General features: G+C 43.6%; 1 protein-coding gene across 2 annotated transcripts; it reads right to left on the bottom strand.

Moving 5' to 3' along the window:
• Positions 1-585: 585 nt before the first annotated feature.
• NIPA2 (NIPA magnesium transporter 2) lies at positions 586-14,239 on the bottom strand. 2 transcript variants are annotated; one of them, XM_052774101.1, is made up of 8 exons: positions 14,073-14,239; positions 11,286-11,342; positions 6,445-6,505; positions 5,853-6,075; positions 4,104-4,160; positions 3,262-3,352; positions 2,468-2,628; positions 586-1,570 (listed from the first exon to the last, which is right to left on the bottom strand). In XM_052774101.1, exons 4-8 carry the CDS (start codon positions 5,989-5,991, stop codon positions 933-935), a joined length of 1,086 nt encoding a protein of 361 aa, XP_052630061.1. In that variant the 5' UTR covers positions 5,992-6,075; positions 6,445-6,505; positions 11,286-11,342; positions 14,073-14,239; the 3' UTR covers positions 586-932. The 2 variants fall into 2 exon arrangements, with proteins under 2 accessions (XP_052630061.1, XP_052630062.1); XM_052774102.1 differs by lacking the exon at positions 14,073-14,239 and adding an exon at positions 13,695-13,923.
• Positions 14,240-18,078: the final 3,839 nt, after the last annotated feature.

The following is an 18,078-nucleotide window of genomic DNA, read 5'->3' on the forward strand; positions in this document are numbered from 1 at the left end:
AAGTTTAAATTGCCACCTAGCTGCCTCACCCAACATCTTTTAAGCAATGATGTTATGCTCCAATTTTTTGGCCCTTTTTTAAAAACTTGCATGTCACAGCCAGTGGCCGTGTTACTGCAAACAAAATGGCAATTCTGTGAGTTCAAGCTGTAACATCAAAACCATGGAGCAGCTCTACAGAGCTAGCCAGGGCAGTGTGCTGCAGCAAACAGAACCTGACCTCTTTTGCAGAAAAGGGAGTAGCTCTTTAATAGCAGCCAAAAAGATTCAGATCCTTCCTCCGACATAGACTGGTGGGGCAGGAGCTACAGCCTCACCTATCCAAGCAGAGCAGAAGCTCCTGCCTTGTTGCTGCTGCCAGCCAGTTACTCTGATTGGGTTAGGTTGAGGGGTTTTTTGATGCAAATCCTGCAAGTTTAGCATACAGCTTTAGTTAAGCAGTATTTTCAAAGGATTAGTCTTGCTTGGTTGTAGCTTTCCCTTTCCTCTTTTACAAACTGGGACAAGAGTCGTTACTGCAGCTCCTGTTTTAGTATGTTTACAGTCACTCAGGGCACAAGTACAAAGGATCCAGGTTCACTGCTATCTTTTTACCACCAATGCAGAAATAAAGCCATTTATTTTTGATAAAATTGTCATTAGTGCAATACATCTTAAAACAGAAGAATGTAATGAAAGTATTTACACATAACTTAAGCAACAAAACCAACTGTGGTCTGAGGTCATTTTAGTATTTTTTAAAGTAAAAATAAGGCAAATAAAAACCCCTTCAGTGTTCTTTATCCAAACTAATTGAACTTAAAAATTAACGATTGTCTACACATACTGTTGAAAAGTACATGATTTTCCAGACAAGCTCAGACACTTCACAGCAGAAAAAAAAAATCCAGAGTTACAGAATTGTTCTTTTCTTAAGTAACATACAGATATTTTCAGAAGGCTGACAGACTTCCATTTCTCCTGGCTGAGAGACTCTCAGTGGATTGTATTTCACCTAGGCAGGCAGAACTTTCTTCATCATGATTAAAGCAGTCATACGTGCTCAGCAAAGTACCATTTGCTGCTCTATCATCTTTGCGCAAAGAAAGGGGCAGATTTGCTAGGGTGAAATTAACATCTTTGAAGGCATGCAATAAAAAGATCCCCACAATAATAGTCAGGAAGCCACTGAAGGTGCCAATAATGTCATCAGCCTCCATGTGTTGCCATTCCTTGAAAAGGATGGCAGAACAAGTTAAAACAGATGTTGTAAATATTACATAATATATTGGAGTCACTATCGAAGTGTTGAATATATCCAGAGCCCTGTTTAAATAGTTGATCTGCGTGCTCACACAGACAATAAGGCTTAGCAGCAGAATCCAAGACAAGGGATGTTTCAGCACTGGTTTTCCTGCAAAAAGTTCCTTTATAGCGATGCCCAAACCTTTTACACAGGAGACTGATAATGCTCCAATTACAGAGCAAATTGTTATGTACACAAGAATGTTGGTCTGTCCATGGCGAGGTCCCACCACAAATATTAGAATTAAAGACACAATGACAACAAGAGTTGCAAAGACCACAAAACCTGTGGTTGGGGAGGAAAAAAGAAAAATCTTGTTATTGATGTACATTACCAAAAGCATCTTGGAGGTACTGAGAAAACACTAACAATACAATTGGCTCAGCTTAAACAGAACAGTTCAGGATGTTTCTCATTACTCCTCCAACATCGAAGTTAAAACGATTTTAGAGTGAGCTAGCTAAAACAAAGAATGAAACTCAGGCATGTTGTATTACCTTTATCAGTCCATCAGCAAGATGACTACAGGATTAGATTGCTGTATTGCCTTACACGCAGACTCAGAGAGGCACAGATGCCACTGGATACAGGCTTCTGTCCGAATGCTGTTTAGGGCAGTTATGTTTTGGCAGGCTGCAACATTCATCGGCGGATTTCCAATAATCAGGTCATTCCTTAAGATCAGCTTTTTAATCTCTGTGCTGGCTATTTCCTCGTGTTTCAAATGGGATTTGTCTTTGCATATATAATATTTTGCAGATGTGTATTTGCAAGTGCCTCATCTTCCATGTAAGCGTAGGAGCTAGTCTCCAGGATTACACTTCTCAGACACTTGCCACAGCACCTACTTATGTAATTTTAAGGATAGCTCAAAGTTGGGCTTAGAGACTGATGCACTTCAGTCAATATTTACAGAAGCTGTGTTTATTCAGCTGTGCTGCTGCATTTGTTTAAACTGCCATCTCAGTGGTTCACATGAAGATACTTTGTTCAAGGCCAGACAAGTTCACTGGCATCATGCAAAGCTGCCTATGGTATTATGTCACAGAATTCAAATCTCTATTTCATTCTGACAACATGAAGCAGACACGGGCTATCTTTCTGGAACTTGAAAGCAGCAGTAATGAAACTATAATAAAGAAATGATGGGCTGCAGATATATAAAGACAGCATTTTTCTTACCTGGATCACCTAGTTTGTGGGACATTTCATTCAAAGTTTCTACTTCCTCCTCTTGTGGAGCATGAATTACCATCACAGTTGATCCCAGTATACTTAGCAAACACCCTATTTTTCCATGTAGATTAAGTTTTTCATTTAAAAAGAAGGATGACAGAATGGCACTAAGAAGAAAAAAAGGCACCAGCAAACATGGAATTAGGAATAACTAACTCATTCATTTGCTCATCAACTTACACATTGCTTTGACTGTACAGGTCACTAGCATACACAGTGCGCAGCTTTTGGTGAGCAGGAACACTATTAATGTCCATAAATCAGTTATGGTAAATCTACTAATTAGGCATTTACTTAAAATAGCTACCTAGCTGATTTTTCTATCTCAAGATACTTGCTATGGACAGGACTACCTGTTAATATTTGGCATCTTTCCCCAGAACCCCCTTTTTATGCTGCCTCCCCAAAACCTCTATCTAAGCACTTGTAAAAATTTTTAAAAGACAAAAATCTTAACTCTAATTAGGAATTAAAATACTATGTTGTATACAACATGTTTTTGAAATGCAGAAGATGATAGCTTTTCACAGATCAAGGTGTGTAGATGCATTGCTAGAACCCTTTTAGAGCATAGTTGCTTCACATTTGGAGAAACTTAAAAGTTACTCCTGAGGTTTATAAGCACACTTTATGTATAGTTAAGAACAAACCACATTTATTACAGCATAATTCAGTGACACATTTCTAAATAACTATTTTACTTCTCTCTCCAAAACCACACTGCTGTTGGTGTTTCTTACCTTACAAGAACACTGAGAGCTCCTAAAGGAGTCACTAACGTAGCTGGTGCAAAAGCATAGGCAGCAAAGTTAGCTACTTCGCCAGCTCCCACTGCAGAGTAATAATAGTAATAAAAAAAGGAGTTAGGCTGTCTTACGCAACAAACCTGTGAATCAGTGCAAGTGTTCTTGTAGACACAAACATGCAGTAAGGAAACAATGGAAAATTCTAATTATAGCATTCAGCTAACAGTACTAGCAGAATACAAACCCCCCATTACTATATCTTAAAAACAGGCTGGGGGACTACAACAGGTATTAAAATTAATTGAGCCAAATTAGAAGGTGTTTTATTTTGGTGTCTATGTTATAGCTCCCCAGCCTGCCAACATGAGTCATGAACTTCTGCATGGAGAAATCTGCAATAGCAGGATACACGGCTATGCATACATTAAGCCATAGTTACCTGAGCACAGCCAGTAAGTCCAGAGTTTAAGCAATGAAAAAACCCAAAAGTTCAGAAAATAGACATCATCCCAAAATATGCTTCCCTCTAAATAATCTTGTATATCTAAGCACTTCTCTGCTAAGACAAAAACCAGAACACATGTGCTAGCGAAGAGATACAGAAGTCTAAAGTCTGCCTAGTTCCACTGCCCAAAGAGGAAAATAAAGTTAAGGAAAGAACTTGTGGTGAGAGATGTTGTATTAAAATCATTAGAGCTGCGCCCATCAAATCACCAGACAGCATTACCATACACTGTAGAATCCCCATCTTGCTCACATTTTGTAACCATTGCTGCCATCTGTGGCACAGTCATTTAATGAAATTATATAAAGCAGATTATATTTTTGATACTTACTTGAAAGAAGTCCAGCCCACCACAGCCACTCCTTAAGGTATGCATGACCACCTTGACCTGAAATTGAAAGAATGTTTGCTACTCCACTAAAAACATACATCAACAAACAGTAAGCCCTGTCACCGATGACATCACCAAAATAATTTTTGCAGCCCATGCCCTTAAAAATATGGGCAATCTTTTGATACTTAGGCTTTATAGTTAGAGGGGTTGAAATACAATCTTCAAATTTCTGATGTGCATATGCCTCCTATAGTCTACTTTGAAAACTAGTTATTTTATTTCTTTTGTATTAGAAACGGTACTGATGACCATATCTGCATTGCCCTGAAAAACAGTTCTTTCAACTCATTGTAATGACAGGAAAAGTCAAGTTTTGTGTTCTTATGAGAATGCTACTTTGTGGAAATCCTGTGTGGTTTATGTGGCTGAAAACATGAAATGTAGTCACACTTTCCCACTGCGCATCAGGGAGCATGAATTACTTATCTCGAGATCAACCATCTTTTAGAAGCAGAGATGACAGGTACCAAATTAAAAATATTCAGATTCAACCCTCTGAATCATCTGAGGATGCTGCAACCATCCTATCTGAATCTATTACCTTCCAGTTTAAAACCATTGCCCCTTGTCCTGTCACTACAGGCCCTGGTAGAAAGTCTCTCTCCGTCTTTCTTTTAAGCTTCCCCTAAGTATTGAAAGGCTGCTACAAGGTCTCCCCAGAGCCTTGCCTCCTCCAGGCTGAACCACCCCAACTGTGTCAGCATTTCCTTACAGGAGGTGTTCCATCCCTCCGATCAGTTTTGCGGCCCTCCTCTGGACATGCTCGAGCACGTCTCTCTCTTTCTTTCTTGTGCTAGGGACCCCAGAGCTGGACACAGTACTCCTGGTGGGCTCTCACCAGAGCAGAGCACAGGGGGAGAATCACCTCTCTCAACCTGCTGGCCACGCTGCTTTTGATGCAGCCCAGGATACGGTTGGCTTTCTGGTCTACAAGCGCACATTGCCAGCTCATGTCCAATTCTTCATCCACCAGTATCCCCCAAGTCCTTCTCCACAGGGCTGCTCTTAATCCCTTCATCCCTCAGCCTGTATTTGTGCTTGGGATTGCCCCAACCCAGGTGCAGGACCTTACACTTGGCCTTGTTGAACTTCACAAGGTTTGCACAGGCCCACTCCTCAAGCCTGGCCAGGTCCCTCTGGATGACATCCCTTCCTTCTAGCAAATCAACTGCCCCACTCAGCTTGGTGTCATCTGCAAACTTGCTGAGGGTGCACTCGATCCCACTGTCTATGTCACTGCTGAAGATATTAAATAGTACTGGTTCCAGTATGAACCCTCGGGGGACACTATTTGTTACATGCGATCATTACATGTGATTTTTAGTTTTCTAAAACAATCTCCTGACACTCAAATGCAGTTAACATTCTCCTAAATTCACTCATTCAGGAGCATAGATGCAGTTAAGAGTGCTGGTTCCAAGTTCAATTTGCAAGTACAATTCAGACTTAACTGACATACAAAGGAAGCGTTCAGCAAGTGTCCCTAGAGGGCATTACACACAAATTAAATAGTATATATCACACACAGTTACATGCATCTTGACACCAGAGAAAAAACACATCAGCTGTATGTTTTAGGTTTCATATACCTGTAACAAACAAAGTCAAAACAAGATCATAAGTTTAGTAATTTTCTGTTAAACAGCAAAACTTAAATGTCAGCAAGTTTCTTAAACATGTATTTACCTGCTCTCATGGAGCCTTTCCTAGCTAACCGGAGAAGGCCTTTCTTTTTCAGGATGAAACTTCCTCCGATGAAAGTGCTGGAACTCATAGCCAACACCAGACCAATACAGAAGTCATATCTCCCACGAGTTTGGCTCATCTCGTAAACTACTAAAGACTGTCACACTGATCAATGAACAGTAGAACTTCTGTTACTCAACACAAGATGAAGCAACACTGAAACCTGAGCAAAATAAACACATCAGAATTAAGTTGGCAGAAATACATACTGTATAGGAAAATCCTCAACAGCTCATGCGACCGGTTCTCCTGTGAATGGTCTCTGCTATGAGTGGTTAAAAAAAAAAAAAAAAAGGCAATCTTTGAAGCCTGTGTAAGCTTGAACCATGGATGAGTGACTAACAAGTCTGAACACACAGAAGGAAGGGCTTCTGACCTGGCATATAAAAACTGAAATCCGAACAAATAAAACTTCTTTGAAAAAAGTTAAGGAAAACTTAAAGATGTGTGATTTATTTTTCTTTTCATTAAGTACACCAATCTATGTCTGGCACACCATGTAATTGATGATACTGATCAAACAATTACTTACATTGAAATCAGTTTGTAAGAGAGTTTGAGAACAGCCACAGCATTTCTTCCATACGAACTCACTAGAAAAATGAAAGAGAAGATTAGAATGGGTGTTTAATCATATAGTAATTTCCTGAACACAAACAAACTTGAGATGTATGCACATGCACTTATCCTCTAACAACCAGGGAAATCTGGAACAAGAAGCAAGGCAACTGTTTGTTGATATATTTTACAAAGAGTTTCCCATACCTGTATGAAGAATCTTTTCACCTTAGCTACAATAACTGTTAAGAGTGTACAGTTTAAAAGCTTTCACCTAGCCTGCTAAGACTCCAAATTTAGTTAGGTAAGACCTTCAACAACAGCTTAACAGAAGATGGCGATTTTTAGGCTAGAAGTCAAGATTTTACATATTCAACCTCCAGCTTAACAAGAATATTTATTTCATGCATCTTTTCTCCTGTTACAAGCTGCAATGAGGATATCCTGGGTTCCATCTAACACACAAGATTTTGAATTTAAGGTATCTCTATAAATAAGTTTTAAACTGGAGGAAAAAAAGCTCAAAGTACTTTCGGGGTGATTAAACCTCTCTGTAGTATGAAGGGAAATGAAAACTGTTTTTAGGCTTTGATTTCAAGACAACTGATAATTATGACAGCACAGAGAACTGCTCTAAAGGAAGAAAATGGCCATAGATAAAACAATTTTTATTTCCTGGGAACACCAATCACAGGTGTGCCAAGACTAGCATTTAGTTCCCTAAGCAGTTATCTTCCAGATATTCAGAAGCATGGCATATGATGTAAGTTGCATTAACAAGCTTTTGATTTAAAAGTAAAAAGGGGGAAAGAAGAGGATGGAATAAAATGTCTCCATTTCAGTGCTTACTGGAATCTGAATTCCACAGCTTTAATGTTGAGATACAGCAGCAGCTTCCTCAAGCAGGAGTACAATGCTGGTGTCAAGGCACTGCAGCATCAAGCACCCTCTTTTATGCCCAGGCAGAGATGGACGCACCCACAGGGAGTCCAGGACAAGATAAAATCATATTCCAATCTGCCATGCCAGTTCACAGTTCTGATTCCTGCACCTGTTTCTTCAAAACCCATTTTCTTCCAAAACTACCTTTCCCTGTACGTTCTCACTTCCGACTTTGATTAATTTGCTACACCCCTAGGAAAAACCTAGGGGAGAGCTACAGGTAGGTTAACATTAAAACTGAACACAGATCCTCTTACTTGCATCCAGTTAGGCTGTGAAAAAGTATAGGAACACAGTCCCATTTAATAAGCACTCAACATGGCACTATTCAAAATGCTGCAAGATCCACAGTTCAAAATTCTCAAATCCTCTTCCCTTAATCCTTGCATAGTAATTTTTAATATCTTATTTTGTAGAAAAAATTTAAGTAAATGAACTGCAAGGCTCTGCTTTCATTTTCTAGCAACTTTTAAAAATAAACTTAAGTAGATTCTTGCATGATACAAAATCACCTATCAAGCAAAACCAAAAAAGACAAATCATTAGTGCAGGAGACAGACCAGAACAAGCCATCTCACTAACTGCATCAAATATTTCTCTGGTTTTGAATTCAAAGCAAGACTTTCAGTCCCCTGAAGAATAAAGGCATTTTTCATTGCAAGGAAAAGACATCAAGAGACTTTTGCGACTGTTCTCTCTACCACCTTTTCTAGCAGTAATAAGTCATGCTGTTCAGGTAATCAAGTTAAGAGTATTCTTCTAGCTCCAGCTGGTGCAAAATGCAATACTGGTATAGCATCACCTGGGGGAGGGGAGCTTCTGTTGCTGAGCTTTTCTACTCTGCCAGTGTTTTCAACAATTGCTACGCTAGTTATATTACTAATGGGAATATTTTTACTAGCGTAGCTTTTTACTAAAACAGAACTCACCATACTGGCAAAACCACTTTTTTCTTCTCTCCCTGGCTTGCATAGCTTCATCTACACGAAAACATTTCTGACAGAGGTAAAGAGCATCAGTTAGTCCCATCCTGACATCTTCCACCCACTGCATTTCAGAGACAAGGGAAGAAGCACAGGCTGCTTTTCTTTGGAGTAGAGGAAGAATTTGATTGCAGAAGAATGAGGAAAACTTGCGAGCTAACAGGTAATTTTCTGAACTTAGACTTAAAACACCCTAAGGATGCCACACTTCAAAACTAGTAGCTCCCCATGTCCCAAATACATTAAAGAGTTTTTGATTCCCTGTCAACCGCTGTTAGTCTTGTAAATGACTCAAATCTTAACCACTTCTTCACATATATTACTGCTAGCTCTTTTTGCCAAGTTTATTTCTCCTCACAGACATGGTCAGTCACATTTCTGCTTGGGCTGGACTGCCATACTTCCATCTAAGGTTTATACAGATGTCTACATGCACTGACCATTTCTGCCACACAGTCAAGGTGAACCCAACTTCTTTCTCAAGAGATTTGGTTCACTTTGCATACAGCGCAGATATAATTCGCACGTGTAGAACTGACATGTATAGCTGCAAAGTCAAAGCAATAGCAGGCACATGAAGTTCTACACTCAGGAGATCAGTAGTAAAGACTTAGTAAAAGAAGAGGAACTACTGTGTCCTCATAAATATCATCAAGAAAAATCATTATCATTGGAAATAAGAAAATGCCATGAAATGAGCAGTTTCTGGAATAAATACTCCTCTCCCGTTTCAGCTTTGGGACATGCCAAAGCTGTCCCATTCCAGCAGCCAGGGCCACTACTAAGTTATAAACAGGAGAGAAGCCAGAAAATGTAGGAGTTAAAGCTGGCAGTGGTGTTAGTTGTATTTGGTGTAGCTCTACAAAGGTTCTTTAATCAAGTTCACAGCTGATTTCAACAGAGAGATCATTTCAACCATCCAAGACTAGCAGTTTCATGGAGGAATACTAGTTTGCTGCTCTGATTTCAGGGGTGTAATGAGGGGATGAGACCTTCCTATCCACAGAAGCTACAACATTTACAATGCCTCTAAGAACCACACATTTATGAACTGCCTGTGGATCTTCTAGTATCATGAGTCATAACTCTCAGCATGCAACAGTGCAATGACAGACAACACAGGGAACATATACTGAGTTTGAAGGTTATCAGACAGGAAGAGGTGGAGAAAAAGCTTTCTAAAAAAAAAACAAACCTGCAGGACATAAGCAAGGCCAGATTAGCCTCAAAGTTTGTTTGCTTACTTTTAAGCTGTAACCAAGAAATATCAAATGCTGACAAGATACAGACTCTCTGGTCTAAAACACAAGGAAACACTTCTTTGTCTCTTTGCTCAAAAGTCCTTTTCTCCCCAAAGCAGCATGCACACAGCACTCAAAAGATGTTATATATTTATTGTAACAAATAAGCTATCTAAATATTCAGAAACACTAAAAGTGGTATCATGAGATGAAATAATATTTTACATTTAAAAGCAGATAAGCATAAGTATGAGGGAGTTATCAGCCAAAGAAAATTATCACCACTTCCCAAGTTGTACATTGTATGGAAGCAATAATTATAGTCAGTAAAAGTAAACATGGTGTTTGCCATCAGCCCTCAAGAGTTCAGTAAACAGTCTTTTTTCCTAGAAGTAATCTAAATACATGTTAAAACATTTAAATGCTAGAATTCACAATTTTCTCGTCTAAAACCTGATCTTCTTAACTGTGAAAAAGATGTCACTAAACTAAAAAAGACCTTAACAGGCCATTTACTTCAACCCTTTGCCATGTATAGCATCACTCACTGCTGCTCCTCATCACAGATAATTCAGCCAAGCTTCTCCCAGGAAATAGTTACGAAGAAAACCTCACAAACACAGCAGCCGTGCTTTGATGCTGTTAGGAACTCTCATTATTTAATGATCTTCATCTAGATCTTCACTTTGACTACCAAAGCCCGTTATGTTTGTACACTCTGGAATTGGAAAAGATACAAATCCCTTTATCTTGGCACCCACATCTTAACATTACCCTGCAAGTTAGGTGCTTGGTACCTCCTGCTGTGCCACCCTCTGGGCCCTTTCCCAATAGTCCACAGGTTTTTTTATGAAGCTCCCGAAGCTGCATACAGTACTTTAGCCAAATTATTACTTCTGCAACACTGTGGAAGACTATACTTTCTTTCATACAACCCCAAACAGGTGGTTTTCTTAGCCCTTCCTGAGCAGGCATCTACTGTTGACTCCTCAACTTCTCTATTAGTATAACCTCTAAATTCTTTTCTATAGAACTACTGTTCTCTAAACTGTCTCTGTATAGTAATTCATTCCTGCCTGGGTGTAATAACTTTCATTTACTCCTATAAAAAGCATCTCTTTTTTTCCAGAAATGTTTCCTGAAAATATTCATCTGCGTTTACACACTGGCGACCCTTCCATGCTCAATGCCATTATTTCTTCGTCCTGTCAGCCAGATCACTAATACTAAACAGTGCAAGATTCAGACATGATTCACACGGAAAGATTTTTAAACAAAGGTCTGTTTTGACAAGACGCTAGTAATAGTTACTCCAGGTACAGCCATTCAGCATCTTTTGAACTGTTCTGTGGTATTTTATTTTCAATTCTGCTTACTTACAAAAGCTCCATGAGAAGTTTTATGTTTCTAAGGTTGAAATAGCACCTATTTAATGCCCTCCTAGCCATAAAGCTTTTCATGGAAGAAAAAGGGGTTGAAACAACAAGTTGCTTTTAACAAATACACACTGACTATTATGTGTCACATTGACTATTATGTGTTCCCTTCTTCCTTTCCACGGGCATAAAACCACAGGAAGCAGAAACACTCCCTAACAACAAAAATGCAAATGTTCAGTGATGAGCCTTTCAAAGGCTCATTATACATACCAATTTTGTTCCAAAATCCAGAGGCATTCACTTCTTAAATATTTCAATGTTAGGTTTCTAAAATATAAGTTAAAAATAATATTAATTAGCATTTTAAGAATTCAGCTAAAAAAACTATGTCCATCATTTCAAGTTAATCTCATTTTCATGCATGACACGTAAGACCACACAATGTCTCATCTATGCTTTAAAAAGGGAGAGGATTTTTGTTCTGAAAACACTTGAATAACAAAGTAGTGTGATTTTAAATTTGATCTTCCTTACGTATGTCTCACCTGAAGCGTTACAGTTATTTCATCCCTCTGCACTTCACTTATCAAAGAAACTAACTTGCCATCTAAGCTAATCTTTCGAAGGTAACATGCTAAAGTTGAACTGAAATACTATCCAAGTCCTTTCGGTTTTGTTCCGTAACTTAAGTGCTAAGGCACTTTTATTACAAAAACTAATGTAAAGTTTTAATTATCGGCTTTGGTACAGTTGAATTTTTAGACGATGTTTATATACAGAACTCCAGGGCAGCAGGGAATATGAACACAGAAGTATTCTCAGTAAGATTACTAAAATCCCCAAAACATAGCTAACTCTTTAATCCAAGTCTTCTTCCTCACTTATGTTCTGTCCACTCATGAACATATCTTTCAAACACCGGTACAGAGAGAACACTGAAAGGACAGATAGAACACAGCATTAAGATAAAAGAGCTGCTGGTTCGAAACTTACTCACACGGATCTTTAAAAGGCAAGATGCATGCATACAGTACCTAAAGATTCTGTATACATGATTTAGGAAAGAGTACCTTCGATTTTGCACTGTAAGTCTGCCCCAATACAGATATAGTTTTCCAGCTTTGTCAAAGTTAAATGAGTTGGCAAACTTACACATATAATTATTTACATATTACATAGGCAAGGAAAAAAAAGTATTTATTTATAATGTTACATATATGCATATATACAACGTTAGAGGCACTAGCACAAGTACTCAGAAAGCAAAACGTACGTTAACAGTTCTACAGTTGCCTATTTTAAAAGTTTTAGTTAAACTGTGGGGAAACTTATCCTTTATAGCAGATTTCTATTACTAAAGCAAAAGCAACAAGTATTCAATTTTAAGAAACTGGGAGAAAACAAGAAAAATGCCACACTAAAAATTTTTGTACATCTTATTTGCTATTTGTAGTTAGTCTTTTCTATAAAAAGAATGACCTTCAATTAAAGCATTTTCACATTAAAAAGTATCTTCACTAAAAGAGTGCTATTCATTAACTAAATGCAAAGTACAGACAGTGCTTTATAGCTGATACTGCATTGACTGTATTTCGTACAAGTCTATCAAAATAGACTCAAGATAAGAGTAGATGATATGACTTGCTTCATCTTTGCTGTACCTAGTACACTAGCTCCGCTCTCAGTAGGATGAGTCACCAGCACAGGTTCACTTAAGTTCTACCTTTAGTATTTAAGATGGGCAGTTTCAAATTTAAGATCACTCAATACGTTAAAAGTCAAATCCAGACATTAGTCACTGTTTTTCCTTTGGCATCACTGATAATCTCTTATAAACTGCTTTCTATTTGCTGGGATTTTATCCTGAGAATTAATAACTAACGAAAGCAGAACTGGTGCAACACTGAATTCTAAATACAACGATACTGATGGAAACTTACGCAATAATTTCCTATCAACGAACTTGTTACCCTTCAGGGGAAAAACCCCTAACTGTATACAACGAGGCACATCAAAAGCATTCAGAAATAGCCATGATGACTTACATTTATTATGTTTTAATTAAAAATAACGTTAAAGATATTGCTGGAAAATGGAGAAAGTTGACTGGTTGAAAAAGAAAAGCTCAGAAAAAGAATCAGGGACGAAAGAGTCAGACCCAGCCTGTATCTCCACAGCATGAGCATGAACACAAATCATCATTCTGAACTACAATGCAAAACTGAAATTATTTTTTTCCACCTCAAGCTAAAGGGCTTGCCAGGGCTCTGACCTTCCGCGGAAGCAGATCTGGAACCAAGCTGCGCAACCCTCAAACTCGGCTGAACTCAATCCTGAGCCAAACTGGTTTAGCTCCCTGATGAACAGCAGCGCACGCTCCATTAAGAAGCACAACAGCTCCGGCAGACCTAGCACACTGTAACTTGCCGGTTCTGTCCAGTTAGGGAACCTAACAAACACCCAGGTTTTTGGGGGGTTTTTTTGGTTTGTTTTTTTTTTAAGCTCGGCCTCCCGAGCCCGAACCACAGCAAGCTTCCCACGACGGGGAAACCAACACGGAGAAGGTCTCCCCGGCCCTCCGCAGCCAGCTTCAACGGCCGGAGCCGCCGCCACGGCCACGCAACCACCGCCACCCGCCCGGAGGAAGCCCGGTTCGCCCCGGCCTTGCTCGTTCCTCACCCGCAGCGCCCAACGCCGAGGACCTTGCGCGGCTCAGGGGGCGGGAGCCGAAGCGGGGAGAGGGACACCCGGGCACCGGCGCTCCCGAGGCGGCATCGGCGAGGCAGGCAGGAGCCGGGACAGCCGGGGCCCCGCGGGCGGCGGGGCCGAGCCGGAGCCCTGAGGCGCGGGCAGGGCCCCTCCCGGCGGCGGGGCCCTCGCTCCGGCCGGGCGGGCCGCGGCCGCGCCTCACGCCCGCAGAGCACCGCCCGGCCCGGCCCCAGCGCCCCCGGCCGCCGCCTCCCCCCGCCCTCCGAGGGGCCGGCCGGCCGGCCCCGCCGCCGCCCCTCAGCCGGGACCCCCCACCCCGGCGGGCCCAGCCCGCCTCTTCCCGGTTACCTGCGGTCACCGCCCCTCACACCCCCGCCGGGAGCGGCCCCGCGCGCGGACAAAGAGGCGGAGAGGGGGGAGGGGGAGGCCGGAGCGGGCGGCGAGAGGGGCCGGTGCCCGCGCGCTCCACCGCCATGAGGGGGCGGGGAGGGGGGGGGGGGGGGGGAGGACCGGCAGCCAGGCGCGGCGGGCAACGGCGGCGGGAGGCGAGGGAGGGCGGGCGGCGTCCCGGGCCCGGCCGCCCCCTCCCCGCCGATTCCGGCAGCGCCCGCCGGAAGGGGCGGGGCGCGGCCCGGCCCGGCCCACTGCGAGGCAGCGGCGGGGGAGGGGGAAGCCGGGGCGCCCCGCCCGCCTCGGGTCGGGTCACGTGCCCCCCCGTAGCCCCTCCCACTAGCCCGGGGCCCCTCCCCGCCGCCGCCACCGGCCGGCAGCCGCCTGCCCGCAGCGCCCCCCAGCGGCCCGCCGGGGCCCCGCCGCCGCTCTGGTGCCGGTGAGGGCGGGCCGGCGTCCCCCCCCCCCCCGGGACGGGGACACGGACACACTCGTCGTGGAAACGGCTCCGCCGCACCCAGCGCCCGCTGCGGCTTCTCAAACGCCCGGTAACGGGCGGCGGGCGCACTCCCCCCCCCCCCCCCCGCCCCGCAGCAGCGCCCAGTCGATCCCTGCGTCTTGCCCCAGGCGCTCCCGCCAAAATCCCCGTGACCGAGCTCTTACGGTCTCACAGGAGAGAAATACTTCGCCTTGCCAACCGGCCGCAGCAGGGGAAAGGGACGCTTCGTCAGTTAACGCGGGTCCCGCGCTCCTCCTGCGTGCTTGACAACCAAAAATGCTTTATCTCACGTGAAGTAGAGGCGACATACACGGCTCAACAAGTATTCCACCTGAGCTTACGGCGAAGAGTCTTTGGAACAATCGTGACAACCTTCAGAGGCGCAGGGCTCTTCAGAACTCCTTCAGCAGGCCTCGGGCAGCTGCCCGGTGACATTAGGCCTAGGAAACCCAGCGCTGCCAAAATAGGCGCGATAGCTCCACGTGGAAGATGCAACTCTGCTGCTTCAAATAGGACGAGACTGTTTTGTCACGTCCCTTAGCGACAACGGTTCTTGCTTCTTCAGCCTTCTTGCCTCAGGATTTGCATTGACGTGACCGTAGTCTGCACAAGCAGCTGCTTCATTTTTCCTAAACTCAGAAACAAAACCGGAAAAGCAATCTCGGCTTTCCCTCACAGGACACTGTCGTGGTTTCAGCCCAGCCAGTAACAAAGCACCACGCAGCCGCTCACTCGCTCACTCCTGCCCCAGCCATGGTGGGATGAGGAGAAAATATAAAGAAAGGCTTGTGGGTCGAGACAAGGACAGGGAGGGATCACTCACCACTTATGGTCACGGGCAAAAGACAGGCTCAACTTGGGGAAGAAACAAAATCAATTTAACTTACTACCAATCAAATCAAAACAAGGATAATGAGAAGTAAAACCAACCTCAGAACACCTTCCCCCATCCCTCCCTCCTGCCCGGCTCAGCCCCACTCCCGGTTCTCTCTCCCTCCTCCCCCCGGCAATGGGGGCTGGGGTCAGCTCGCCACACCTTGTCTCTGCCGCTCCTTCCTCCTCAGGGGGAGGAGGACTCCGCACTCGGGCCCTGCTCTGCCGTGGGGTCCCTTCCACGGGCTGCAGTCCTTCAGGCCCAGACTGCTCCAGCGTGGGTCCCCCGCAGGGTCACAAGTCCTGCAGCAAACCTGCTCCAGCGTGGGCTCCTCTCTCCATGGGTCCGCAGGTCCTGCCAGGAGCCTGCTCCAGCGCGGGTCCTTCCCACAGGGTCACAGCCTCCTTCGGGCATCCCCCTGCTCCGGCGTGGGGTCCTCCCCGGGCTGCAGGTGGAGATCTGCTCCACCGTGGACCTCCCTGGGCTGCAGGGGGACAGCCTGCCTCACCATGGTCTGCCCCACGGGCTGCAGGGGAATCTCTGCTCCGGCGCCTGGAGCATCTCCTCCCCCTCCTTCTGCACTGACCTCGGTATCCACAGAGGGGTCCCTCTCCCATCCCAATCCCCCTACTTACTGCAGGTTTCCCCTCTTAAATCTGTTCTCCCGCAGGTGTTACCACCATCACTGATGGGCTCGGCCTTGGCCAGAGGTGGGTCCGACTTGGAGCCAGGGAAGCTTCTAGCAGCTTCTCACAGGAAGCGGCCCCTCACCCATTACAAAAAACCCCGCCACACAAAGCTGTAACAGATACCCCTAACAAAGCTATTCCTCATCGTGTTACCTGCTGTGTTCTTTCTCATTAAAAATGGTCCCTCACTTTGTCAGAAAAATAAAATTTCCACACCACTCAAAGCAAATGGATAAATTTTGGGCCTATTTTATTCTCTAAGGCAACATTCCGTTCCCCAATTTAAAACTAGTCTAGTATTCATGACATGAACTTAGCACTTGTGAAGTAGTTTTATATATATATATATATGTGTGTGTGTGTGTGTGTGTGTATAAAAATATATTTTTAATATATAAAACCCAGTAAGCAATATGCAGTTATTACCTACATAATTACACAGTAGGAGGCTGGCTTTTCTGTGTTTTACAAGATACCAAAACTGTGAAGTCTTTGAAAAAGCTCAAAAGCTGCTGAAAAGGGTTCCTCAAATGGATTAAAAAAGAACTTAACAGCTGTACCACCTAAACTGGCACAGTATAAACAGGAGCATCCAAGTACCGATATCTAAGTTTAAAGGAGCTAAAGAAATTAATGTGCCAAATGCTGGAAACTCACATACATATTCCTGAGTTAAACGGTAACAATGTCTGAAGCAAGTGAATTTAGTCTTCTCCTTCCACTCTCCTCCCTTCAAAACCACCTCTCAACCCCCTAAAACAATAGTGAAGGGAATAAATACCTGAAAATATTAACTGGACTCCTTTAAGCACTACAGACTCTTTGTGGGACTTCAGTCATTATCTGTCAATCCTCTTCCTCACATTTCTTCAGCTGCTAGTTCCGCTTAACATACTGTCATCTGTTCACACACAATACAAATTTTTTTACGTGCTCTCAATTCAGCACAAATCATAAAATCTTTACTTCAAAACCATGGGTTGTGCTCAGTAACAGAAAATACTCAAAGCATCTCTGAATAATTTACAACAGCGTGGCATTTCAGGCATGTTTGCTGAGTATCTGGAAAGAACTCCAAATACCAGAATGGTGGTAACCTGCCTAACCTAACCCGTTCTCGCAGGGTAACTCAGCAGCGCAAGCCACCTTTGTGCTCAATGAATTTCACAAGAGAGGTCAGCCAGCGTAGGTACTTTTGCAAGGCTAGACGGGCTTTTTCAGGGCTTAATATCTACTACGTGTATAAACATCTCCTAAGGTTTAAAAGGAGAAAGAGCAAAAATACCGCCCATACAACCTCAGGAAACATGACCGGGTTAGCAGGTAGTCTAGCTTGTGTTGCATACCGACTGACTCCTGTGCAGCAATTTCCAGCTGTGTACACACAGTGAAGGGGTTGCGATGAAAGCCACCATGTGCCAGCTGCCGAGCTGCTCTCTGCTACACAGTCCCTGGGCAGAACAGTGCCAGCTGGCAGAGTTTTAAAGCATCCCACCAGGGTGGTGAATCCAGTGAGGTCTGTACCTGGCAGAAAATTGATTAGGGAATCGGGCGGCTGTAACAGGGTCTCTGGTGGCCACATCCCTGCTGCATTTCATGAAGACAACTGAGCAGAACAAAGTTGCCGTGTCTGCGAGTCTACTCTTAGAACAGTTGCACTGTCACATACAAGGAACTTAAGGGACTCCACTCTTAGAACAAACCTCGGAAAAATCAGTGTGACTTTTTCTTTTGGCACCATCAGGTTTTGGACTTTAACACTCTTCCCATACGACCTGTGCTGGCGAGATACATATGCTCAGGATTGGTTACGTCCCAGACTTTCAACAATAACAGTGGCATAAATGCCATACTTGCCTTTACCACAGTACTGCCTGAGAGGCCTAACTCCAGAGATGAACA

Source organism: Harpia harpyja, chromosome 22 (assembly GCF_026419915.1).
Source record: "Harpia harpyja isolate bHarHar1 chromosome 22, bHarHar1 primary haplotype, whole genome shotgun sequence".
Taxonomy (NCBI): domain Eukaryota; kingdom Metazoa; phylum Chordata; class Aves; order Accipitriformes; family Accipitridae; genus Harpia; species Harpia harpyja.

Excerpts from the sequence above, each read along its gene's own strand:
- NIPA2 (XM_052774101.1), bottom strand. The coding sequence starts at position 5,991 with ATGAGCCAAACTCGTGGGAGATATGACTTCTGTATTGGTCTGGTGTTG. Across the intron at positions 4,161-5,852 it reads GAAAGGCTCCATGAGAGCAG|GTCAAGGTGGTCATGCATAC; the intron begins GTAAATACATGT and ends TTTCAATTTCAG. Across the intron at positions 2,629-3,261 it reads GCTCTCAGTGTTCTTGTAAG|TGCCATTCTGTCATCCTTCT; the intron begins GTAAGAAACACC and ends TTTTCTTCTTAG.